The sequence below is a fragment of the Triticum urartu genome, chromosome 4A, assembly GCF_056163025.1.
Source record: "Triticum urartu cultivar PI428250 chromosome 4A, HENAU_Tu73, whole genome shotgun sequence".
Classification (NCBI taxonomy): Eukaryota; Viridiplantae; Streptophyta; class Magnoliopsida; order Poales; family Poaceae; genus Triticum; species Triticum urartu.
In genome coordinates this window covers 546,590,372-546,617,616 of record NC_141876.1, presented here as the reverse complement: position 1 = coordinate 546,617,616, position 27,245 = coordinate 546,590,372, and the positions used below count along the sequence as shown (strand labels likewise).

General features: G+C 40.8%; 2 protein-coding genes across 5 annotated transcripts; one reads left to right on the top strand and one right to left on the bottom strand.

The window, feature by feature from the left end:
• Positions 1-3,446: 3,446 nt before the first annotated feature.
• LOC125552647 (uncharacterized) lies at positions 3,447-9,634 on the top strand. Its single transcript, XM_048716276.2, has 13 exons — positions 3,447-4,003; positions 4,946-5,018; positions 5,116-5,172; positions 5,606-5,661; positions 5,993-6,206; positions 6,416-6,502; positions 6,587-6,661; positions 6,758-6,841; positions 7,348-7,412; positions 8,346-8,553; positions 8,690-8,778; positions 9,186-9,300; positions 9,390-9,634. The coding sequence occupies exons 1-13, from the start codon at positions 3,567-3,569 to the stop codon at positions 9,423-9,425; spliced, it is 1,596 nt and encodes a 531-aa protein (XP_048572233.1). The 5' UTR covers positions 3,447-3,566; the 3' UTR covers positions 9,426-9,634.
• A 4,717-nt stretch (positions 9,635-14,351) lies between these two features.
• LOC125552646 (kinesin-like protein KIN-UA) lies at positions 14,352-26,428 on the bottom strand. 4 transcript variants are annotated; one of them, XM_048716271.2, is made up of 20 exons: positions 26,150-26,427; positions 25,664-25,764; positions 25,434-25,556; positions 24,546-24,731; positions 23,417-23,638; positions 23,171-23,324; positions 22,925-23,074; positions 21,895-21,983; positions 21,196-21,408; positions 20,729-20,863; positions 20,439-20,618; positions 17,116-17,229; positions 16,860-16,985; positions 16,653-16,782; positions 16,470-16,562; positions 16,109-16,234; positions 15,596-15,721; positions 15,219-15,362; positions 14,769-14,897; positions 14,352-14,652 (listed from the first exon to the last, which is right to left on the bottom strand). In XM_048716271.2, exons 1-20 carry the CDS (start codon positions 26,298-26,300, stop codon positions 14,510-14,512), a joined length of 2,835 nt encoding a protein of 944 aa, XP_048572228.2. In that variant the 5' UTR covers positions 26,301-26,427; the 3' UTR covers positions 14,352-14,509. The 4 variants fall into 4 exon arrangements, with proteins under 4 accessions (XP_048572228.2, XP_048572229.2, XP_048572230.2 ...); XM_048716272.2 differs by lacking the exon at positions 20,729-20,863 and having other exon boundaries at positions 26,150-26,428; XM_048716273.2 differs by lacking the exons at positions 20,439-20,618; positions 20,729-20,863 and having other exon boundaries at positions 26,150-26,428.
• Between the last annotated feature and the right edge of the window lie 817 nt (positions 26,429-27,245).

The window sequence follows — 27,245 nt, the reverse complement described above, 5'->3', positions numbered from 1 at the left end:
CTCTGTTTGTCTATGTATTCACACATGTGTTATGTTTCCGGTTAATCAATTCTAGCATGAATAATAAACATTTATCATGATATAAGGAAATAAATAATAACTTTATTATTGCCTCTAGGGCATATTTCCTTCAGGAAACCCACCGCATTTGCCCGACATTGTGACGAATGCTATGGGGCGAAAACCTGAGCAACACTACAAGTTCAAAAGAGACTAAGCAAGACTATTACACCCCCGACCAGGTGGGAAGCACCAAACACAAGGGGCTGAGACCAACGGCTAGCATAGCCCTAAAGCAGAATGTAACCAGGCACAGCGTAGCTCTTCATCTCCCCCCGTCCATCATTCGCCGATGATCGGCCGCCTGACAGCGTCTCACATCTTCATCAGCTACATCATGTAAGCCCTGACAGCATCAGCTCCCGCGCGCAGCTCCTCAGCGTCTCCCCCTGCTGCAGCCCTGTCCAGTAGAGTAAGAACGACCACATGGAGAAAACTATCTCAAAAGGTGTTTTGATCAGCTTCTTCTCAAAAGTTGCACGGTTACGAGCAAGCCAAATTGCCCAACAAGCAGCCGCAAGGCCCACCGTATAGAACTTCTCACCACCAGGGAGAAAAGTATAACACAAAGCGAAGAACTGCCAGTAATTGTTGGAGCAACTATTAGTCCCCAACGTCACCCCAATGGAGCACCAAACACACTTAGCAACGGTGTAAGTAAAGAACAGATGCTGAGAGATCTCAACATCCTTGCAAAAAGAGCAACTGGGATTGCCTGGCCATTTTCTCCTATGCATCACTTGTCTAGTGAGTACAACATCTTGTGATACTTGCCAAAGAAAGATTTTGATCTTGAGAGGCAGTTTCGCTCTCCAGATCCATTTATAATGGCACCCACTAAGGGGGCTCTCCATCTATATTTGAGTGTCTTGATTTGTAAAAAAACGTCTGATGATGCATTCCTTGATATTAGCTTAAACAATTTTTTTAACTCGATAGATTGCTAGGGTACAACCATGTAGGTGTACAATGTGACCCGCGAGAAGTCCAGAAAGATCTAGTTTGGCAGAGTACTGACATGCGGCCCTACGCCGTGAATCCAAGAACCATCAACTTTTGAATCACTTGAGTTTGGTCTTGATAAACAATGGAGATTCATCCCTTGAAACAAAAAAGCAACGGTTATCAATTGCTTCTACAACACAGGGGATGCTAGTTCAAATTCAAAAATTGAAGAATTTTGTACCATAGTAATAGAAGAGAATTCTTCCGAAATCACTAATTGAGGAGTACTCGTGGCAAAGATCACTCCAATTCCCCTGGTTGCGACAAGTGGCGCACATGCAACGCACCACTTGTTGCAACCCGTGAGTTTTTCCTTTTTTGTAGATCCATTTATTCAAAACGTATTATCTCTCAAACCGTGCGTCCAAATCTCAAACCGCTTTCACCGTTGGATTTCTCGTGTCAAGATCTTCAAAACTAGATCCCATGTTGATAGTTTTTGACAAACTTTTTCACGAAAAAATCAGACGAAAAAACCGAACCGGGAGCACCGGTTTTTTCTCTTTCCGAAAGAGGCACGCCCGTGCCTCTCATGAAATCACAACCGTGCCTTTTGCGGAAGCAAAACCGTGACTCTCGCGAAAGGAAAAAAAAGAGAAAACGTGTTTTTTTCGTTTCCAAGGAGGCACGGCGGTGACTCTCATGAAAGCACACAACCGTGCCTCTTGTAGAAGCAAAACCGGGACTCACAAAAGAATTTTTTTTTAGAAAACACGTTTTTTTCCTTTCCGGGAGGCACGGCCGTGACTGGCAAAAGCACAACCGTGCCTCCCGCGGAAGCAAAACCGTGGCTCTCGCGAAAAAAATTTAGAATACGTGTTTTTTTCAAGTTTCCGAGAGGCACAACCGTGACTCTCGTGAAAGCACACCCGTGCCTCTCGCGGAAGCAAAACCGTGACTCTCACGAAAAAAAAAACAGAAAACACATTTTTTTTCGTTTTTGAGAGGCACGACCGTGACTCTCGCGAAAGCAAAACCATGTCTCTCGCGGAAGCAAAACCGTGACTCTCGTGAAAGAAAAAAAGAAAACGCGTTTTTTCACGTTTTTTTATTGAAAAGCTAAGGAAAACCGGTGGAAAACCAAAATGTCGAAAAAAACCCAGAGAAAACCGTTTAAAAGCCGAAAACGCGTGCGAAAAAATAAAAAAATAAAATCCAAAGGAAGCGCCGAGAACGTGACACGTGGCGAATGGCTGAGAGCGCCAAGTGGCGCTGGTCGTTGCGAGGCTCCCGAAGGAGGGCTCGTTTACTAGTTGCTCCCGAAAAGTGGGAGCAACTAGTTAACGAGCGCTCCTTCGGGAGCCTTCTTTTCGGGAGCAACTAGTTAACGAGCGCTCCTTCGGGAGCCTCGCAACGATCAGCGCCACTTGGCGCGCTCTCAGCCATTCGCCACGTGTCGCGCTCTGGACGCTCCCTTCGGATTTTGTTTTTTTTATTTTTTCACACGTGTTTTCGGCTTTTTAAACGGTTTTTCTCGTTTTGGTTTTCCCCCGGTCTTTCTTAGCTTTTCGATAAAAAAAATTTTGCGCGAAAAAACGCGTTTTTTCCTTTCGCAAAAGTCACGGTTTTTCTTCCGCGAGAGGCATGGTTGTGCTTTATTGAGAGTCACGGCCGTGCCTTTCGGAAACGAAAAAAAACGCGTTTTCTGTTTTTTTTTTCTTTTGCGAGAGTCACGGTTTTTCTTCCGCGAGAGGCACGGTTGTGCTTTTGCGAGAGTCACGGCCGTGCCTCTCGGAAAGGGAAAAACAAAACATGTTTTCTGTTTTTTTTTCTTTCGTGAGAGTCACGGTTTTGCTTCCGCGAGAGGCATGATTGTGCTTACGCGAAAGTCACGGCCGTGCCTCTCGGAAAGGGAAAAAAATATGCGTTTTCTGTTTTTTTTTCTTTCACGAGAGTCATAGTTTTGCTTCCGCGAGAGGTACGGTTGTGCTTTCGCGAGAGTCACAGTCGTGCCTCTCGAAAACGAAAAAAAAACGCATTTTCTGTTTTTTTCCTTCCACGAGAGTTACGGTTTTGCTTCCACAAGAGGCACAGTTGTGATTTCGCGAGAGGCACGGGCGTGCCTCTTTCGGAAAGGGAAAAAAAACCGTGCTCCCGGTTTGGTTTTTTTCGTCTGATTTTTTTCATGGAAAAAAAGTTCGTCAAAACCTATTAACATGAGATTTAGTTTTGAAGATCTCAACGCGAAAATGAAGTGTTCTTTGCAACGAGTACTCCTTAATTAGTGATTTCGACGAAAAGCTTTTCTTTTGCGCCGTTGCTGGAGGCCCAAAGTATTAGGCAGTCCAGCCCCGGCCATAAGCTTGAGAGTCCAACAAGGAGATTTCCCGTGCTCAATTCTACCACCAGAACCGACAAGACACGGGCTGTGGTCCAGCAGTCAGCGTCGCGAAAATTCTTTCCGTCCTTCCCGATAGAAAAGCCGAGGGCTGGGGTTTAGCCGCGGCGCCTCTTCTCTTTTTCTCTCTCCACGAATCTAGGGTTTCCACCTCGTCATCGCCATGGACTTCGACGAGTACGAGTACCTCGAGAAGACGGTCGAGGCCTCCGCCGCGCCTCCGGCCAACGGATCCGACGGGAAGGACCGCGGCTCCCGCCGCCGGAGCAGCGCCGGCGACGGAGAGGACCGCGACGACGGCGAGCGCCGGTCCAAGCGCTCTCGCTCCGAGCACCGTGACCTTGAGAGCCGGGAGCGCCACCGCAGCAGCCGGGAGCGCCGCGACCGCGACCGGGACCGGGACGTGAGGGAGAAGGAGAGGCTGGGCAGGGAGAGCGAGCGGGAGAGGGAGAAGGACAGGGAGCGGAGAAGCCGCGACCGCGACCGCGAGGAGAGGGAGAGGGAGCGGAGGAGCCGCAGCCGGTCGGAGCGTCGCCGCGGCGACGACGAGCGAGAGCGAGAGCGCTTCCGTGAGCGCGACTACCGTGACCGTGACGTCAGGTGCCACTTCATGACTCTGAACTTTATCGGAATTGCTTTCTAATAGTGACATGGTACATCTGGGTTTGTGTGTTCTGGCTCGCGCATATACCGACCTTAGGATTGGAAGGGATGATGTGTTTGCTGCATATTTGTGCACCTATAGCATCAAATTTTCACTTAGTACTTTTCCTCTACCAGACCGCAGCCAGTGTTCAGTTGTGTTTCTTAAAATTTCTTATGTCATATGCCTTGGTTTCTTCAAAGTAATACGATTATTAAATATTAGTATTGGAACCTGCAGATTCAATGTGCTAGTGCAGTCTTCAGTTGGTCTTGATATTGAGCCCGACCTTGGATATAAGGTGATTTATTTTGAGTTCCTATATGAAGTTGGCATAGCATATAATAGGATAATGAATCTGGAAATCTATACGTGATGATATCATTTTGCGGTTTTGCTCGGTAGCGTGTTTCTGAGAGCAATGACGACATCTGTGATTACAGATTTCCTGCATCCAGAACACAAGGCTGAACTATATTTCTCCTGTTGCAGAATTCCGATGAAGGGGTGTGTTGGGATTTTTCACTGAAGCATTGCCTCTTATTGTAAAGAGGACTCAATGTTTGTCCCCTTGCACAAATAAGCCTTTTAATTTCTGCTCCCTCTTTGCAGGAGATATTAAAGTCAAGTTACCTAAACAATCGCATGTCTTACAATGCAGGGCTTACCCTTTTCTTCCGCCCCGATAGGATGTTGATTTGCTGGGTGTCTGTTTTTTCCCTTTCGTGACACTGACTGCAGTGCTTCTTGACTCTTGACTGTATTTGTATTGATAAATGGGGAGAATGTTAGTATGATGTATAGCTGTAAATTATTTGAGCTGATGATATCTGATTCGTAATCGTTGTTTCTGTTTTCCTATATATCCATTCTTATGAATATTTTTTTCCTGTTTGCAGACGTAGGAAAGAAGATGGTGCCGAACCTGAAGCAGATCCAGAAAGAGATCAAAGAACTGTATTTGCCTTCCAGGTTGCGTTCATTTAACAAGCTAACATATTCAGCCTGTTGGTATATGCAATTTTGAGAATTTTTGTCTCGAAGCTAATGTTTATAAGCATAATGGCAGCTATCATTGAAGGCGGATGAAAGAGATGTGTATGAGTTCTTCTCAAGGGCCGGGAAGGCAAGCATCTGCTTTTACACCCTTTTTGTTCTAGTAGTAATCACCCTGTTTATCTTGTTTTGTTCTTTAACTCAAGGGCCGGGAAGGCAAGCCTCCAATTTTTGCACCCTTTTTGTTATACTAGTAATCACCCTGTTTATCTTGTTTTATTCTTTATTTTGGAGAGTGGAACATTTGTGATATGTACACTATACACAATGTCAGTTCGCTAAACTTTCTCTTGAATTAAACAGATAATAAGCTGGTTCTGTTAAAGAGGAATATTATTTTCTAATTAGATGAACCGAAACCTAACTGATGAATGCTTTTGGATTGTTCCTTCACCTTGACCTTACACTAACCAGTGATAAGATGTTTTCTGTTGATATTCATCTATTTGCTATTTAGTGCATTATCGATCTTTTTTTAAAACTTTGTCATGTTATTTTTCTAGGTCCGGGATGTCCGCTTAATAATGGATCGAAACTCACGACGTTCTAAAGGAGTCGGGTGAGTATTTAATGTGTATCATATTTGCTGTGCATTGTCTTGCAATTCTTTTGTTACCATTGCACCCTTGCTGTTCCCAATTTTATTTTATTTTGTTGTGATGATGGACAGAAGATAGAACACATAATTTTGACTATGCAGTGTTTAACATAATACATGGCTGTTTCACATTGCTATTTTTGTGCATTTTCAATAGAATTCGTGTGAACAGCCAATATTTTAGGGATAACGTCTTGCAGCATATTGTTTGGAGCACATGATATTGGCCCTAGAAATAAAGATGGCCTTGTTGACAGCTGATAATCTAATTTGAATGTTCTTGCATTGTCAGGTATATTGAATTTTATGATGCTATGTCGGTTCCAATGGCGATTGCTCTTAGAGGTCAACCGCTTCTTGGTCAACCAGTGGACGTTAAGCCATCAGAGGCTGAAAAGAATCTAGTTCAGTCTAATGCTTCGTCAAGTGTAGCCGCATCAGGTGGGGCAAGGAAGTTGTATGTTGGAAATCTTCACTCCAATATTACAGAGGAGCAATTGAGACTGGTAATAATCAAGCATATAGTTTATATGTGCAGGTCTATGATAACCCTGTTGCCCGTGAAAACAAAATTATTATTTCTAAAGTTTACATAACTGAAAACTCCTTAACTAGTGGTTGTTGATTTCGTTTTATAGGGTCATGCATGTTACTGCTGCTTATATATCCTTGTTATGTGGTATTTGTGCCATTATTTAAGGGTTCTTTTTTCCAGGTCTTCGAACCATTTGGATTGGTTGAGCTTGTCCAGCTGCCTGTAGACCCACTTACCGGATTATGTAAAGGTTTTGGTTTTGTGCAGGCATGTATTTTGTTATGAAAGCAGTTCATTTTTCTGTTTGTGCGTAATTCTCAGTTTCTCACTCTGCTCCATCTCATTACTTAGTTTGCACGTCTGGAAGATGCAAAAGCTGCTCAGAGTTTAAATGGTCAACTTGATATTGCTGGAAAAGTAATCAAGGTGAGTTCTTACGGGTTACCTGCCTCCCTCTTGGTTGTTTTAACTTTTAACTTTGTTACACCACATGCCAATATGCCAATCAAATATCATGACCAGGTTTCAGCTGTGACGGAGCAACCGGGAGTGCAAGCCAGTGGGGCAACCGCAGGCGATTTGGATGATGACGAAGGTGGAGGCTTGGTAGGTGTTACTGGGAATTTTTGTACATGTTTTCTGTTTTTTAAGTTGGGTTTCTTGGGACATGATGTATCATATTCCTTGTAAAGGGTTTTTGTATCATGGTATTAAAGTACTTAACCATTGCGTATGTTTAGTATCCACGCCTTCATACTTTTTAGCAGCAAATTTGTTTTATTCAACCATGCCGCTGCCTCGGTTCTCAGATTTCTAGTATCTAAAATGGGTGACATGATGAATTGCATTGCTGCAGTCTGTATGTCCTATCTTTACATATTATTTTGAAGTTGATGCATAATAGCCATTGCACACATTCCTGTTTGCTTTTTAAAATATGCCAAAGCACCTTTCTGTTGTCATATGTTTTCTGAGAAATCAGTTAAAAGTTACTCCCTCTGATCCAAAATAAGTGCCATTTACACCAGCTCAAGAGCAGGGCAACGCATGACTGTTGTCAAATGTTATCTAGATAGTTTAATATCATTGTTTGACTTGTCGCATGCATGCAGGCACTGAATGCTAGCTCGAGAGCTCTTCTTATGCAGAAACTGGACCGTAGTGGCGCCACCACCAGGTATATTTCTGTCAAGTTGATGACATTTTTTGTCTTTATATTGTCCTTGACAGGATATATTCTTTCCATGACTATGTTACAATCTTATCTGGCATTCATGTCTCTTTTGCTATTTTATAGATCAAATATATATTTTAGTTTTCCCTGGTATGCTATTTCTATACATGCAAACTCAAATATTTGTTCGTATTAGTTTGAGCTTTTCACATCATCCCACCCATCCTAGATTATGTCATAACCTCAAGATAGTTCTGAACTTCTAACATTTGAAGTGACACATAAAATGTAGATGCTTAATGTATATGATTGGATACAAATTCTCCTTATCTACGAAGCTTATGATAGAGGCTGCATAGCCTGCAGTTGATGGTTGAGTAGTATAGAATGTCCATTATATTACTTGTAAGAGTGCCAATAGTTCGTATCCAAATCTTTCGTTATTGACCTCTACTATATCATCGTCAGGATTCATCCACCACTACAACAACACTTGTTACCATATATATAGTTTGTGAAGGTCATTCTCCATGGACCTCCTCCAATTCTTTGGTGTACTTTTGATTAAAATATTCTGTTGCACTACAGTTCTAACATTTAACTGCGAATAGTGATCACTTGAGAAATGAGGAACTGGGGTAAAAATAATATTTTGTTGTTATCAAGTGTGAATGATGAATGCTTAACGCATGAAGGAAAAACTTGCTAAAATACCTTTATATTCTTGTGATGTTCAGGCTCTTGCAAATATTAACAAGTTAGCTTGGCAAGAAACCTGTGCCATGATGCTTTTAAGATTTCTTTTCCAAGTTCAAAAAACAGTTGCACATCATGAGTTTATCATAAACGCCTTTTTTTTAATATCTTGGTATCTGCATATCTCTACATAATGCTCTCATCTAACATCACCTTTCTTTTTAATCTGCCAATCTACAGTTTGACTTCTGGGTTGGGTGCTTCTGCCGTGGCATTACCACCTGTGTCAGTTCTTGGTGCTCCTGCAACCGGTCCTGTGCTACAGTCTACAGTGCCTGGTCTTGGTTTAATTCCAGGGGCATCTATTCCGGTTATTACCCAGTCCATTGACACGGCTCCACCTAGTGAATGCCTATTGCTCAAGAATATGTTTGATCCAGCTGTGGAGGTATTTAACTACTGAATTATTGTTATTCTTATTGCCGCCAACGGTCAATATTTTCTTGTTATATAGCCTGGAGGAGCTTTGATCTCCCTTTGGTTCAACAAAAACTATCTGATAACATTCTCACTTTTTGTTGCAGACGGATCCTGATTTTGATTTAGATATTAGAGATGATGTTCGAGAAGAATGCTCTAAGTTTGGGCAAGTAAGACACATTTTTGTAGACAAGTAAGTAACTGATTCTTATTAATTTATTCAAACAATTGTGTTGAGCCATGCTGTCAGAATCCTTTTTGGCTGTTTCACTATTGCCACGCTGCTTTATTGAAACATCCTCTAGTTCTCTTGTAGATTATCTTAGACAAGACTGAAACATTGCCTGCTCACTTCATTATTTTTCTTGTTTGCTTGCTCACTAATATTACATTTTTGGATCATAGTACATTTGCTTTAAACCGTGAAGCTTTCTGCTTTTGTTATTTGTTATATGGCCTTATCTCTTGCAGAAAACTACACTTCTGTTGGTTGTGTGACTTATGATCCCAAAGTTCAAACCATATCTTCCTTGAGAAGTCCTGTTATGTAGTAACAGAAATTCTTATGGCCTAACCTTTGGTAATGCCATTGATTTGCAGAAATACCGCAGGCTTTGTGTACCTGCGGTTCGATAGCATAACGGCCGCCATGGGTGCACAGAAAGCACTTCAAGGGCGATGGTTTGCGGGAAAGATGATTACTGCAACATTTATGGTAAATGCCACACTTTCCTGTTGACTTGAGATTTTCCCTTGCGCATTTAGTTTGCTAATTTACTAGTTTGTTGTTCTTTGTTATGTCAGTCCACTCAGCAGTATGAAATGAAGTTCCCAGAGTGAACCTGGCAGCGGACTCGCTTAGAAGCTGGAAATAGCGTCTTCGGTGTCGTGCACCCGCTCCTCATCGCCGGTGCCTTTGGCCAATATTAGTGGAGGAAATGTCTCTTCATCAGTTGTAACATTACACCATCAAGCATCCAAGCGTGTTGTAGCATCAAACAATTCAATGATCACCAAAAGTAATTAGAAGAGTTGTGGTTCCATGTTAAGCTGGCTTTGGTTCTAGTGTTTATTTCTGAATTTGTTTGCCCTGCTTCAGTTTCCTTAGTTATTTCTTTGGTTGAATTAATTCTGGTAGTTTGGGTGTGTGTCGTGCGGTAGATTACCTTAGGGTTCGTTTGGTTGTTCTTTTTCAACCAACTTTAGCCAACCAAATGAGTCTGGGAGGATGTAGCTGGGCACCTCCAGAGCTGTTCGATCTGTCTTCCTTCAGCCGTTGGATGCCCTCTCCCCCTCGAATTGTTTGGTCAAAGCGCACAGAGAAATCCCCTTGCCTGTTAGTCATTATGCGTGCGGCTCTTATCTCGTGTTGCTGCTCTGTCGCAACACCCGCATAGCGCCCAATGCCTTGTTGAAACATTGCCGCCTTGTACCTCAGCCGGCAGCACTTCCACCATCCTCTTTGAAGATGCTAGGTTATTTCAACAGAAAATGGTATCATCATTCCTTGCATGGCTTGCGTAGTTTCATTCGTGATAGCAAGTTGAATGAAAAATATTTCAATAGTTGCAATGATAGTCGATGCTTTCTTTTTGCAAAAGATAGGTTTGCTACATCATATGCTTGTGTGGTCCAAGTCTTTTATAATACTAGCACAATGCCCGTGAGGAGTTCAGTCACTGGCTTAGGAAGTCATCAAAATATTGTCTCATGCTGCCTTTACACTCAGTTTACAATTAAAAAGAACAAAAAAAAATATGAAAAATCATACGGCGGGCGTTGGAGAATCTTAAGCGATCATTGGAAGACACAACATTTCGAATGTTGAAACATAGGACAATGGCTATCTTCGTTTTGGAATTGCAATTTGTTCACTCCCATAATTCTATGATATAGAAATGGGAGAGATTGGTTAGGAAGAAACTAAAAACAAGAGCATTATTTTGAGTTGGAGTTGCATTTCTGCATTTGTTAAGTGTTGAAAGGAAGTCTCTTGGCACTTTATTGCAAACTTGAGAGTGTTACATCATTCAGTACATGAGGTAATAGAAAATTAGGCGGAACATCATCCCATCAAATCATTTCTATTGAGTCATAAGCATGTCTCGCTAAAACATGTGCCAACTTATTTGCTTCCCCGGGGCAATGACGGAACTGAATCAACGATATCTCATGTGCAAGTTGGAAAGCATCATATAAAATAGTAGTATACGATGCCAATATCTCTGAACCTCCGTTGCAAACGATAACGAGCCCTAAACAGTTTGACTCCACGATGATTTTTGAGCATCCAATATCACGAACTAGTTGAAGACCAAGGTAAAGTGACATTGCTTCTGCAGACGCAACACCTGAGGCATAACTGAAAATCTCTGCAGCACCGACAACTGCTTCCCCACGACTATTACGCACAACAGCAGCCATTGATCTTGTACCATCTTCAAAGAAAGATGCATCAGTGTTTACCTTGTAAGTACCAATAAGTGGTTTCGCCTAGCCAACTCTTCTCGCCTGCTCCTGAGGAGACTTCTCTGCATAGTCTGATGTTAGTGCTTGGATAGCGAAAGCTGAGCTAAGAGGTTGTTTGACGTTCTCGCCTTTCCTTGCTTCTCTCCTTTTCCTCCATATGCACTATGAGGCCACAACCACTGTTTCTTGCAAGCCTAGCTGTCCTAACACCGGCGACTTCCTGTGTGGCCATCGTAGGATTTCTTCCAAAACTACAGATCCCGAAAGATCCACTGCCAAAGCTTGATCAATAACTGTATTAAGGCCAAGTGCCTTCCAAACTTGTCGAGCGCGTGTACAAGTAAACAATAAATGGCGAATATCTTCAGGCCAGAACGACAAATAGGACATTCTGCTGAGACTTTAATATGCCTAGAAGCGAGAACTGCCATACCAGGAATAACACCTTTAAGAGCTCGCCAGATGAATAATTTTATCTTACTAGGGACTTCCAACTTCCACATAGCCGACCAAACAGGATTAACATTTGAGGTCCCTTCACTACTAATAATTTTTGAACCAAACTGGTGTTCCCATACTGAGTAGTAGGCTGACCGAATAGAAAATGAGTGCGATTTGGTCTTATGCCATGCTACAAAATCCTCGTTTAGATGCACTGATAGAGGAATTCTCAAAATTATTTCAGCAACAATTGGAAGGAAAATAATCCTGATAAGTTCCACATCCCAGGTTCCTGTATTGGGATTAATCAACTCATTCACTGTTCTTAGTAACACGTTCCCTTTCCTTGTCTGGATCATCCTTGTTGGACTCGAAGGTACCCAGTGGTGCTCCCAGATATTTATTTTCTCACCGGAATCAACTCTCCAAATGTGGCCTTTCCTGAATGTTTGCAGACCATCGATGATACTCTACCACGTAAAAGATGATCCCTTTTTTGGTCCTGCCTTTAAAATATTTCCATCAGGAAAGTATTTTGCTCTTAAGACAGTAGCACAAAGAGTGTCCAGATGCGTTATCATTCGCCAACTTTGTTTCGCTAGCATGGCTAAACTAAAAGCATGGTGGCCCTGAAACCCCATACCTCCTTTATCTTTTGGAAGGCACATCCTCCACCAAGCTAGCCAGTGCATTTTCTTCTCTTCCTCTGTACCCCCCCCCCCCCCCCCCAAACAAAAGGCCGCCATTGCATCTGTGATTTCTTTAGATATTTTCTTTGGAATTTTAAAAACAACCATGGCATAAACTGGGATAGATTGGATAATTGCTTTCAAAAGAATTTCATTTCCTCCTAAGGACAACAATTTTTCCTTCCAACCTTTAAGTCTATTCACAACTCTTTCAACGAGATGAGAGAAACTATCACTCCGGTCCAAACCCACCATAGATGGAAGACCAAGATATGTGTCAGAGATAGCTTCTGTCAATATGTTCAGTTCTGCACAGACCTGAGCTTTGATATCCACATTCACATTTGGCTAAAGAAGATACTACACTTCCATTCACTCACCAATTGTCCAAAACTTGCACAATATTCATCCAATACCTGTCTCAATGAGGTTGTATTATTCATATCCGCTCTCATAAGAATTAGGGAATCATTAGCAAATAGTAAATGAGAGACTGATGGTGAATTTTCTGCACACCCAAACACCTTCAATGCCACAAACCTCCTCTTTATGAGCCAAAGCACTAGATAAAACCCTCTACACACATAAGAAATAAATAAGGTGACAAGGGGTCTCCTTGCCGGAGCCCCCTTGTAGGGGTAAATTCCTCTGTTTCTTGGTCATTATACCTCACTTTGTATTGATGAAGGTTGTTGGTCTGAGTGCATTTGTTTCATCGTTGAAGGTTAGTGGTCCCACATGTGAACTCACCACCAACTCCAACCTTTATAAGTAGGAAAGATTACGGCATATGGCTCTCAATTGATATGATCTATACATATGCATTGTTGAATTAATTGTTTATATTGTCATAATTTTTCCTTCCAAAATGATCATTGAATTACCAACCAATGTACAAATCATTGCTTTACGATCAATTAGCAATATAAACATTCTTTGAGCCTCGAGAGGCATTACATAATTTCTACTGAATCTAGAGTTTCACAGTCGTTCCAACCAAACAATTTTCAAAAATTTCATAGTTCTCAGCTCACAACAGTTTTCTCATGGCCCACAACAGATTTTTCAGAATCCACGGCTCAACTGAACACACCCTTAGATCAATACCCGGGTCCATCAAAACCGATGCAGAAAATTGGCACTCATCCTGATGACCAAAGCATAGAAATATCTGCCCTGGAACAACCTGAATAGTCTGGCTAGAGCAAGAGATTTCTGGGGAAAATTGAAGCTACTTTTAGGGTTGGACCAAAGATAGGACGTGGATATTCTTTACCTTTTTTGGAGAAAATTAAACTCGACTCTCCAAAAGTCCCAATGCATCTTTGTCCCTAATCTCAAAACTCTTTCGAATGCTAGAGCAAGAAGACGAATTCAAGTTGATAGATTACAACCAGCCCAATTGTTTATATTTCATTTTTCTTCTTCTTCAAAGCCGACATTCTTATAAAACAAAGAAGACGCTGAATTACTTGCTGAATCTCATCATTCTCTCGGCGCCGAGACAATCTCATATTTTCTCATTTCTGTAGAATGTTAACACCGATGACATTTTAGTCATGTTTTTATCACTAGAGTGCCCTTAAGGTGGTGTGCCATCCCTTCCTAGGACTGGAATAGTTGTTCTTCAGACGAATGCCACCCATTTGGTTCGGGATCAACCAGATTATTCAAATATTCCTCCAAAATCAAGCTCCACGCATTTGAGGAAAAGTCATGGATATGTAATGAAGTTCAAGTTTACTTTATACCATTGATTGATGAGTTTGGATTGATGTGGTATGATGTTTAGTTATTATTGTACATACCATATTTGATCGCCTTATACTGAAAAATTCCAAATTAAGGAGGTAATCTCACCCCTCAAACCAAACACTCCAATGGCTATCCCCAATTATGTTTCATCCTTCAAAACAGACAAAAATTGGGCTAACCTTAGCCACCCAACCAAACAGAAATAAAGGCTATCTCTATTCAGTGCTTGTGGATAGTCATAACCACCCTAGCCCCCCCCCCCCCCCCCCTCGAACCAAGCACACCTAACCACCCTAGTCATTGGATCTGATGAAACCAGGTAACAATGATAAAAGTTGCTCCTGAAACAATGCTTGTGTGTTTTCTAGCTGCATCGGAGTTGATGCAAGAGGTCCATCAAGCCACAAGAATAGATCGCCGAATAAAAAAAATGCATTTACCACTTAGAATAATAGCTTGATCAAATGTTTTCTATAGATTTCAATACCTAGACCCTAGTAATAGTATCCAGCTACTCAAGCTAAGTATGACTGGTACATCATGTGTCAAGTGTAAATATGAAAATGAGAATCATTGTATCTCCTTCAAGAAAGCTGGGTTCGAATTTAGTGCTTTTTTCGCCAGGGTACGGGCGTCGTCTCTTGAAGACTCTCTTGATATGCGAAGGAGCTCCTTAATCCCTCCAGTTATGATGATATCACGGGAGTTTTCCACTGCAAAAGTGAGTGCAGACACTTGATATCACATGGCGTACAACATCGACAATCTCCATTAAGGACCCAGCTAATACAAAGCACAAAGGTAAAAGGTGAGCCCCAGTGCTACGTACCATTTTGAGCTAGATGGCAGAATGCTAGCTCTATATGTCTTCGCGTTGAAGGAGGAAACATGGTTGAATTGGCCATGATCCAACTAAGGACGCCATCTTCAATGAGAAGGGATCTCCCTTTCTTGTGACCTATTTTGAGTAGCATACCACAATATCATTGATTGAATCTTCACAAACAACAAGTGTTCTAGTACACGAGTTTGATATGTTCAAGTCTGCATATATCTTCAGAGAAGACGGCACAGGTGTTTTTCCATAATATCCAATGAAGCAGATGTGACATCAGAAGGTTGTGAACTATGAATGGATATAATTGTTAGGTCATAACATATTAGTATGTGAGTGCTAACAATTTTCTTTGCTTTGATTTTCCTTTTGTTGGTATAGTTCTACACTTAAAGCTAATAATTAATGCAACCATACTGAGCTCAATATGAACAGATCACAAACCTTGGCTTATTACTCGGGATTCACATTTTGCAAAGTTCGCTAGTCCTCGTGCTATCTGAGCTATGACATCGGTATGTCCAGTTTGAAACATTCCCAGGAGCGCTTTTATTCCACCATCTTGTTTCAACATTGCGTGCCACTTTTCTGGGAAAAAAACACATATAGAATAAGTCACATGTTTTCATTTGTTAGACATGGCCAGGAATGTTACTCTGGTATTTGTTTACGGTCGATCAATTTGGGAGACGTTTATTGCGAATAAAAATTGTGATGGCTCAGGTTCATCTCATGTTAGATTCCAGGTTCAATAGAATAAATTTAGATAAACCGAATACTATTCAAAACATACTGGATATCGTAACTATATGAATCAGTACCATTTCCACATAAGTTGGCAATTGCACCAGCTACCATCCGCATAGTTTGAGGATCATCAGTTTTGGATGCAATATTTGCTAATAGTTGAGCTCCTCCTTTGTTCATTATAAGTGCCTGGTTTGAAACTGCAAAAACAAAGATTAGAATGGTAATGAAATAAGTTACGGTCACTTCAGGCTCTATAAGCGACGATGTATTAATTTTGATTGGAACATTCTCCGTAATGGAGATAAAATTCAAATACATAACATTACATAACGCAAGAGCTAGAAACTACGAGGTAGTTTAGCTGGCTACAAAACAAGACTAAGAAGTTTGGAATAAATTTGTGAGCACATCTGTTTATTGGTACGGGTGGGGTGGTGGGAGTGACACTCCAACAAACAGTTAAACAGACAGGTATTAACAACCATTTGCCATGGTACTAATATCAGAAGAGCAGTGAGCCAGCAATCTAATTAATAATCTGTTTGGGAAAAAAGAATTATACGCAATGGGAATAGATTAAGTACCATTCATTGCCAAGTTAGCAATGGCACCAGCAGTGGCTCGATGAATTGTGGTATTTTCTGATGTTTCCAGGAGTGACAGAAGTGCATCCAACCCTCCTTCCTCGACGATTTTTTCCTGGTTAATATCTGCAGCACAAATTGAAGGACATGGAAAAAAAAATCTTTTCATGATTTCTTGAGGAAAAAACAAAATATTAAAAGCGAGATAAATATGAGATTCAGATTATGATAGCCTTTCTTGTAAAAGGTAGGGGGAGGGTAGCCCATGCTACTTCAATAAATAACAAAATTCTAAACTAGAAAACTGTGCAAATGCATACAGCAACAGTTTTTTATACATAGAGAATGGTAACCGTCAGACCTTCAGCAGCAAGATTAGCAACCACTTTGACAGCATGAATCTGAACCTCTAGCTCTTCAGACTTCAGCAGAGCCAGGACATTTGGAAGACCAACTGAATGCCAATTGGAACAAAATCAAAATCAAGAGATGGTATCCCAAGAAAGAAAAACAGCTGCACTGGTATTCTTCCATGTAAAAATACCTTCTTCAAATATCTTTGAAATGGTACCTCTCTGACTTGCTAGGGTCTCTTTAAAATTCCCTGATTTAGACATAAATGCCTCACTACCTAATCCAGATCCTGATCTAACCATACCACATAATGTTTTAGACTGTCAAAGAGAAATGTACATAAGTGTGATTATAAAACAAGAATGAGGACCTCTGAGTTATAATAAAAGAATGGTACCTCTTCAGCACAATTATCAGTCTTAGATCGTTTCAACCTTACAACTTCAGCCTCAAGGCTCTGCCTACGCCTTGCTTCATCTTGCACATTTGCTTGTGCAGATTTCAATTCTTTATACATCAATTCCTACAAGAAATTGTGGGAAAATAAATACTTTTTTAGAGATATTTTGTAATTTTGAAAAAACTGAACAGACATATTTTTTGAAGAAACGAAAAATGTTACATAGAGAAGAACTATCCTGGGTTTCCCATACCTTCTCTGACATGAGTTGACTGATTCTTCCTTCTAGTGAGTGTACTTGATTGGTAAATATTTCAGTGACTTTAGATAGGTCTCTTTTCAACTCACGGGCCGTATTTTCCTGGAACTGGAAGAATCATGGGATTACTTTATTAAAGATTTCTCTAGAAAATTAATGCTTTCACTTGCTGCACACCAAGTCTTTGCCTTACTGTACATTTATACTATTTTAAAATAATGGTTTGACTTGCTGCAAGGATATGTTGTAGCATAGCCACTGGACAAAGTATCAGAGAGAATAAATGCATATAAGATTGTAACATCCCAAATTTTCAATTTGGAATGTTATACATTAGATCATCATTGCATATCATATTTTATTTGTGATTGGTTTTGATCTTAGAATTTCTACGCAACTCAAGGACCCACGGAGAGAGTTGGGGAATTCATTATTTTCATATTTGAGTTTTCTCAAATTTTGAGAATAGGATCATTTGATTTTATTTATTTTATCATCAATTATTTCTATTACAAAAATATGAGAGAGGGAATAAAATGACTTTCCCAAAATAAAGAAATATTGAGGATTTAATAATAAAATCAAATAAGATTTTATTTCGGAGTTTTTCGTTATTTTATTTGAACTTAGGAAAAATGTGCGTTTTTTTAAAATTGCATTTAGGCCCAAATAAATGTTCACCTTGTGCGGCTTGATTTTAGAAGCCCGTGAAAATTTATTTCGGAATTTTTGGAGTCCGTTTAGTATTTCTTTTTATTTTTCTTCTGCACGTAATTATTTAAAAAAAAACGAACCGACCAAGGGCCTAGTCCGACTAGGACTCCCGGCCCGTTAGGCTATATATAGCCGGGGGAGGCCCAACCGAAAACCCTAGCCAGCCCCAGCCGCCCCAAGCCGCCGCCGCCCCGCCGCCGCCGCCGGACGCCGCCGCCGCCGCACGCCGCCCGAGGTCCGCCGCCGCCTCGTTTTCCATGCCGTTTTTTTTTCTTTAGAAAAACCGTCCGGTTTTTCCGTTAGTTTTTTTTAGATTCAGTTTTTTTAAATAGATCGGTTTTTCCGGTTTATTTGAATAGCGAGCGTTCGTCCGTTCGTTCGTCCTAGCGAATGTTCGTCGTTTTTCTTTTTCTCGGATTAAATCCGCGATTTTTCTGATCGCGATTCCTGATCCGATTTTCTTTTTAGTATAACTTTTCGCTCGTTTATCGGAATCAGGCGATTCAAGCGCCTAGAGTTTCGTCTCGAAACCCTCTATCCGTTTAACCAACTTAAACAAGTTTTTGCTACTGTAAAATTTGCCCTAGATTCAGATTAGTAGAACGAAGTTGTTTTCTTTCGCCGTTTGACTTTCGTTGCTTCGTTCGATTTGATTCTTTTTGCAAACCGGAGTTCTTAAGTTGAACCTTCTGGTTAAGATCTCTTATTTGAGTTTTACCTGTGCATTAGATGAGTACTTATTGTATGCTTGTTTGTTTGTTTACGATAAAGTACCCGGAGTGCGCCGCTTGTTACTTCGAATCGCTAGGTTTCGCGGATCATCAGCAAGGCAAGTAACACTTTGATCATACCTTTCCTACTACCCAGTTTTATTGCATTAGATCAATCCTCACACATTGCATGATTAGGATCTAATTAAATTGTGGGATGGGAAGTAGATGAGGTAGTACCTATTACCTGTTTATTATCAAACCTTTGGGAGTTACTTCTACGTTTGCTTATTATGCCATGCTATGCTAGTAGACGTGGATTGAGTGAGTGATATCCATGACAGATGTGAGTTTGTTAATTAATGGTTTATCTAAGGTGGCAACTTAAACACACATCCGGGTGGACTGAGGCACCTGGGTATTCCAGGACTTGCCTGTTTTCTTTTGGACCGCCACCCAGGCTCAAGGGGATCATGAGACTATTCATACTAGAAATTTTCGTGTGCAGCCACAAGCTATTATGGGCTCTAGCATAGTTGACTAAGTCGTGCGAACTCTTACAGTGGTAGACTAGCAGATGTAGGGGATGTAGGTGGTACGGTCTACCCGATTGTAAGGTGCTAGCGCTTCTGAAAGACTATGTCTCGGTCATCCGTCTTCTCAAACACCATGTAGTGCGAGAAACCAAACGGAGGCGATCGAGTCTTGTGGGGAAAAGTGCGCAAACCTCTGCAGAGTGTAATAAACTAATCATGGTTAGCCGTGTCCCCGGTTATGGACATCTTGAGTATCTAGTACCTGGATTATCATGTGAATCTCAACATGTTACTCTAAGTTAATTTTGTTGGGTTTTGTTTAATGATGATGCTTAATTGGGATTGAGAATGCTGTCAACCATTCTCAATGTTTAACAACCACCATGATAGTAATTAAATTTATTCCTTTGTAGTAGGGAAAAATTGGCTTTACGCAAAACTGTAACCATAGAGCTTTCCACCAGCCAAATATGCATATAGTATAGCTGTTTCATTCCATTACTCTCTATGTGTTACATTGCCAGCATATTCCATGTGCTGACCCGTTTCGGGCTGCAACGTTAATGTTGCAGACTTTTCAGACGACGATTAAGGAGTTTTTAGGCCGTGGTTCTATACTCAGTGATGCCGTTGGAGTTGGTGGACTCACTTATCTTCCAAGCCTTCCGCTGTATCGTTATTAGATGGCCTTAAGCCATATTTATTGTAATAAGTTCTCTATGGAGACACTCAATGTAATAAGTGTGTGATTGCTACTCTGTTATAAATCCTCCGAATACTGTGTGGTGTCAGCATTACTGATCCAAGGATGACACCGGAGCACAGAGATCAGACTGTTTGAGGTCTGGTCGCTACAAAGATTGAACCATTTTAAAAAATATTTTAATGTCCATGCAAGGACCACTTTGACTCACGGCAGGGAGTATTGTTTCTTGTGGTTGTTATTCCAAGCATGCACATCAAGAGAGTCTATGGGGTCAATTACGCGGTCTAGTATGCCATTTTAAATAACAAAAAGCATGAGCTTTAAATTGATATTGCAAGATAACTTGAACTTAGCTGGATCTGAAAAAGGCAGCAGATCTCCTAACACACTTCAATTCATGCAGGAAACACAAGTCTTGTACTGGGAGCTCAACAAACTTTTCAAGACTAGTCTAATCTTGTTAGTCATTTGGTAAAACATTAGTTAATCAATAAACATATTTATTATTAGTTATAAGAGATGAGGACTGATGTACATGTGGAGACCCTGACGTTTTTGTCCTGGGTCCGCCCCTGACGGGAAGAGAATTATAGCACACTGTATCCAAGCAAAAACTTGTCATGGCTGAATTTCTAAATTCTGAAAATATACCTGGGCAGAACTCTGAGCATCACTCAGTTGCTGTTCTAGAACGTTAAAGTGGCCCTTCATACTAGCAGAACGAGATTTTTCTTCCTCAAGCTGCCTCAGTAATTCTCCCACTTTCTTCTCATGGGCTTTTGTCGTCTCAGAAAGAATTTGCGTCGTTGAAAAGCTCTCAAGCTGTTGTTGCTACTATCAACAAATTTTGCGTTAGATCAGCAAACTTATTGGAAAGGAATTTTGCATCGCAATGTTAGTACACGATCATAGTATGAAACAAGGTGGCACAGAAGAGCTACCTTCTTTTCGTTTAGTGATGTTTCTAAATGAACAATTTTCTCAGATAAAACATTATTTTGGCCTTCTTTCTCTTCTAGCTCCTGCATCAATCTTTTGATTGCATATTCAAATTGATGTTTTTCCTTCTCCAGATTCTGGGTAAGAAAATCACTTGTTACATTTAGCTCTCTAAAACAAGTTGCTTTTGAACTGAAAGAGGCTGTTCTTGAATGTTCACAGCCAACCATTTTCCAGAAAGCACAGATAAATGCAGAGCTGTTTTTTTTGGAAGAAACTACAACAACGCAGAGCCCTATTGTGAATTCATATGCTGTAGGAAGTAGTGGGTCATAGTTTATTTAGGAAAAGGAAAATAAGATGGCTGTATAATAATCAAAGTAACCTGCACTGGATTTCAGGTAGATAATTGCTGTGTAAAAAAACAGTAAAGATAAAGAATATATATAATGAAAAGAACATAGTATACCTCTATTTGCATGGTAGAGGTCATTTTTAAGTCATGCAAGAATGCCTCCGACTCTTTCAACCTTTTCTCCAACTGCATTTTCTCCCTCTGTCTGAGCTTTTGCTGCCTCTCCATCTCCGATGTGAGATGATCAACCTCGTCTTCAACTTTCTTATATAGGGTTTCATAATCAACTTCCTCCTTTAACCTTATTGTGTTCACTATTTTCATAGCCTGAAAATCACAAATGAAGTACTTTGTACAGTTTACAAGTGCAAGCAAAAGGAAACAAGATGAAGCAATACAACAATCTCTCTGAACAAGCGCCAAATTCCAGTCTTAAATAGTCCAGGGAGGTTTTTGAAGAGGAGAGAACAAAGAACAAGAAGTGGATTAGTCCATCTCATGAACTAAGGCTCTAATATGACGCACCTGTGCACTGTGACCAAATTTAACGACGCCTAATTTCACTATAGCAATTTATATGATTGAAGCAATTGGGATGGCCAGCTCAATGTGCAAGAAAGCGTGTTATGTAAGCCAAGTATGCGGCTAAACATAATGCTCTGTGACTAACTGAAATTTAAATATTAGAAAACCACAATATGTCTAGTGAGGAGGACAACGCTGACCTAACCTAAACTATCAAAGATTAACTTCCCTAGAAGAGAAAGGCAGACGTCATGTTAGAAAGGCAAATATGAGCGAAACTGAACTTACTCTTTGGCCGAACAAAACTGTGCTTGAAGTTTCTGAGTAATGCCTTGCAGATGGACCTATTGTCACAACAAGGGAAGTCCTAGCAGTTCCTGCAAACAATTGTAGGATCGAGCAGGTAAATTGCATGCTTAATAGTATGGCAAGAAGAAAGTAACAATGTGACCCCCTAAAAATATTCTAAACTGTGGCAATTGCTTCCAGCACAATTTTATTATTCTACTAATTAACTATGAACCAGCCGTTCATACCTTGTAGTACAGTCTCCATATGATATTGTTTCAGAAAATACCAAATTCACAAGAACTTATTTAACATTATTAACTTCTCATGCCTTGGAAAACCCTCTACTCTGAACTGCTCGTTTTCTATTCTGACAATTATGGCCTGGTATGTTCCAAGTTGTGACACTGCTTATGAAGACGTTGAACTACTTGGAAACAATCAAGGCTCGAGCTAGAGACTAGGCAGTTGCAGGTACTGCCAATGTTCAGTTGCTACTGCCGGAGTGCCGGCTGAGTGAGATGCCGTGTAATTGTTGGGTTGTAGTGTGTGGGAGCCTGGGAGGGTTGGCCTAGATCATAGGCTTATACTATAACTCCCCCTTCTATCAAAGCTTTTGCGTCTCCCCGAAGGAAGATAAAGACATTGAACTACATCTAACATGATTTGATTAGCAGATATGTTACATTAACATGTTTATCCACATTGTTTTCCGCGCTATTCATTGTTCGATATAAAGGTCAGGTATGGCACCAATTCCAGGTATCTAATTGTAGAAATGTGATATAATTATCTGCTACTCCCTCTGTAAACAAATATAAGAGTATTTAGATCACTACTTTAGTGATCTAAACGCTCTTATAAAAGTTTACAGAGGGAGTACTTGTTTTGTTCGGCTAGTTAGTACACAAGGCATGTTGTAGGTATTTGAGCTTGAGACATGTAAGTGCACAGTCCAGAGATTTAGCAAACATTGTTAAGTATGAAGAAAAATGTCATGAAAGAGTAAGAAAATAACAGAGATTGGCACCTCCAAATGAATCACGAAGCATCCTTGTAAGCTTTGAATCTCTTGTTGGTATATGAGAACTATTTTCTGCTAGTGCATTAATGCACTTTCCCAGAGAAGATAACGAAAGATTAATGAACTTGGCTTCTTCAATCATGTGCCCTTCACTTCCTGAGAGATGAATCACAACAATGAGTGCAATGGAAGTATAAAGATGTTTGCACTATTTAATAATAAAAAAATTAAAGATCGAAAAGTGAGTTTTACCAGATTTATCAATTCGTTCTGATCCAGCAAGGTCCACAATCAATAGTTTGCTTTTCAGAACAAGTGGTAAATCACCGGGAAGAGTATGTTCTGCGTCACTAGGGATAGAGACAGTATTTTCTTCTTTTATTTTTAAACTTCTCTGTAGATGAATCTGAAAACAACAACAAATTTGCATAAAAAATCATTTAGTTATAGAACTTAAAAAAGATCTTGCACTAATGATATAGCGATTTACCAACATACAATTAGAATAGCGTGACTGCGAGATGACTCAGTGTTCATCTTCGTATTAGCAGCATGACGATTCGTCTCACCAATTTGCAGAAGTTGAAAAACATGTTCAAGATCTTTGATTTCAACTATCGCAGCACCTGGCAATGAAACTTCACCGGTTTTTGAATCCTCAACTATTGGAATATTAGTCTTCTCTGGGGCCAGTAAATCTTGAACAGATTCCAAGTATAGCTACAAATCAAGTGAACAAAGGCATAAGTATGACAACATAAATAAAAATAATGAAAGCGCTACTGGATCAAGGATTCAAAACATCTGCTACTAGTTCGCTTACTTTCTGTCACACATCATATAAAAGGATATCAGTAATGCTAAAAATCAGACGTCAGATTTTTAAGCATAGCAAAGCGAACGTTTTTTATGGCAAATTTAATTTACGAGCACGGCAATTTCCTGGCAAAAAAATAACTGAATTGGATTTGTCATGCTTCCCATCCTCGACAAACACAAGTTGCCATAAAAAACGCTCGATTTGCCATGGTCAGAAATCTGACGTCAGATTTGTAGTGGAGTCAAGGATATACAACTATCAACAATCTACATCAGGTACAAAAACACAGTATACAACGGTTCATCTCGTTCATGTCATGTAATTCATTGTAGCACGATACTTTGTGTTTGTCTTGCCTTATTGATAGGTGGAGACAGGAGCTAAACTAGTGAAAATAGCCAAAATCATGTTGTTATACATACCCTATTTCATGTAATATATTATTACGCATATGCCTTTAAACTCATATGGTCAGCTTGCAAAACTCATGCCATTCCATTATTTATTAAAATTGACTATGTGTCATAGTAATCACATAAATGGTCATTCTTGATCCAAGAGCCACACCTACCTGTAGGATGTCTTTAAAGTCAAAAGGTCAGTTTGCAAAACTCATGCTATCAGTAATCAATTCAAACCCAATTAACTAAACATGCAACTCAATGTATGTGTGGTAATAATCATACAAGGTTTACATGGTCTAGAAATTGAAAACTATTTATCTATCAATGCAAAAATAAATTATCCACTGATATGAAATGGTGAAATATGTACAAGAGAAGTAAGGTTGGTAAGCGTAAATTGAACCTGAAGATATGATACAGCCATGCTATCAGTCTCCAAAGACATGCTAGAAAGGATATGCTCCAACGCCCTGACCATTATACCACGTTCAGAAGGATCTTCTTTTCCAAGCTGACCAACTGTGTATGTCTTGCCGGTACCTGTTTGACCGTAAGCCATCACTGTCCCGTTATATCCTTCTAATACACTCTGCAAAGGTTTACGATTCTATATTTTCTCAGGTCAAGATAGATAGATGACTTCATGTCTAATAACGTCTGAGTGAAATGATTAGTAAAAGTAGATTGTTAAGTGACAAAGGTTTTTTTTTTTTGGGAAGTCAGCTACTATCTAGCAATCAATTGTTGTGAAATACTAGTACAGTTGGCGAAATAGATTCCATCAACATTCAATGAAAGATGGAATGAAGAGATGTAATAAGTTCAAAACATGGCTGCAGAAACAAAATTCTAATTTGGCAGCAAAAACATGTATTTTAACTCAGAAGCAACTAATACAAAGCGACATATCAAATCGTTGTAACATTAGCAAAATAATTCTTAGCATCAAAGGTAAGCCAAACCAGACTATAGGAGCAACTAATCTGCATTGAGCCACAAAAAACTAGTACTCCCTCCGATCCAAAATAAGTTTTAGTTCAAATTTGAACTAAAACCACGACACTTATTTTGGATCAGAGGGAGTAATAACTATCATAGGGTATCTAAGAGATTTATGTATATCTTTTTTATTTCAAGAAAAGGAGCCTGAAAACTTACTATCAGTGCTCCAAATTATACAAAGTTAGTGCAGGTACTTAAACATTAACAAATATAAACAACTGCAATATTATGTTGCTCATGATTAATTATATGATGCATGTTAAAGAAGATATTGAAATACATGACTTGCCTCAACTACAGGCTTTGCGACGACCTCATATATACGCTTTTGTGAAGAATTTTCACCAAATATCTCATCAAACTGGTAGGACTCAGAAGCCCAGTTATTTTTCTTGAGCTTCAGTTTCTTACACTGCAGACAACAAGACCAGCAAACGATATGAAAAGCTTTGCCCAATGTGATGATGATTGCTAATAATGAAGCGCGGAGAGAAAAATAGGATGGAGAATGGGCTAAACCTCGGCCTGCAACTCAACACAAGTATCGAAGTCGGCGCCCTGAGCTAATTCATCCGCGTTCTTCGGCCGGATCCTTAGCGCAACTCTTACTCTGCACAAGTCTGAGAAACACATCCTTTATGAGTTCTCGAAACATAGTTAGTACCCAAAAACCCCTTAAAATTTGCAAACGATAATGCTAATGCTGCGGCGCCATCACTGTATTTATCATATTGTTACCGTAGAATACTGGCTGAAAACCTGACGGGAATAAGCACATATATTCAGGCAACAGCGGTTTATTGGCAAAATAGCGAGCCGCTGATGCTGCGATGCGCGTCACTCCGTTGCAAATATCATCCCCGTCCCATTTCAGCTCTAAGTAAATAAAGACAGTTCGATGTCGCAACGAAAACATCCCTCAGAAACCGGCAAAAGGAACAGTGAAGCCCCTAGCCACGCGCGCGCGCTTACGCCGATGCATCCGGGGAGGGAGCCGAGGCTTACCGGCGGTGGGGTCGTGGTCGGCGGCAGGGCGCGCGCGGGCCGGGGAGGGCGGGCGGCGCGGGGCGACCGACTTGGAGCGCGCGGTGCTGGTGCCGCGGGGCCTGTCGACGGGCCGCACCGACGCCCGCCCGGCGCCGGAGCCGGTCGCCATCGATCGCGGGGCAAAGCGATTGGGGCGGCGGCGCGGGGGCCGGGGGTTTCGGGAGGCGGCGGGGAGAGGGAGAAACAGGAGGAGGGGATTGAAGGGGGCTTTGTGGTGTTTGAGTTGAGGCGCGCACGACGATGGAGGGAAAGGAAAATGGAGATTGTTTGTGCCCCCCCCCCCCCCCCCCCCCTCCCCTCCAACCCTCGATTTGAATTATTTAGGGTGTGTTTCGTTCGAAAACGAAGTGGAATGGAATATCATGATTCCATTCCACTGGAATGAGTTGGTTTCATCCTTGTGTTTGATAGGGGCAATTCACAAGAATGGAATGGTTACATATCGATGTTCAGTTTCTGAGATAGAATAGAATGAATTTGTTGATTACACCACTCAAATTATTGACTTTGGCATCAAATACAAACAGGATACATGTAATAGAAAATTGTCAAATAAATGCTAGTTATTCAGTCATACACATGTTAAGAATCTGTCAAAATACAAGTATCTACATGTCAAAAATCTGTAAAAATACACGTATCTACATGTCCAAAAACTGTCAGAATACAAGTCATCCATCTACATGTAGAAAATCGAGCTTGCCGTGATTAGGAAAAGGTACCAAGGTGTTGTGATTAGGGATAATACAAGGCATCCATCCCTAAACGGTTCCCAAATCTTGTTGTGATAGCTACGAATGAAATCAATCATTGTTGTCGCCGCTTGCAGCTACTTGCCCAGTCGCCGGCCAGCGCCAGAAATTCGCCACCGAGGGGCTTGCGAGGTGCAGCCGCTCGTTGTATTCCAGCTTCAGCTAGCGGAGACCCTTAGCGATCCGGCGCGGAGCTTGGGCAAGGAGGCCGAAGGGCCGGCGGAGCTCTGATAGGCGATAGAGAGAGGCGTCGCCGGAGAGTGAGAGACGAGGAGACGCGACACCGGAGAAGGGGAGAAGAA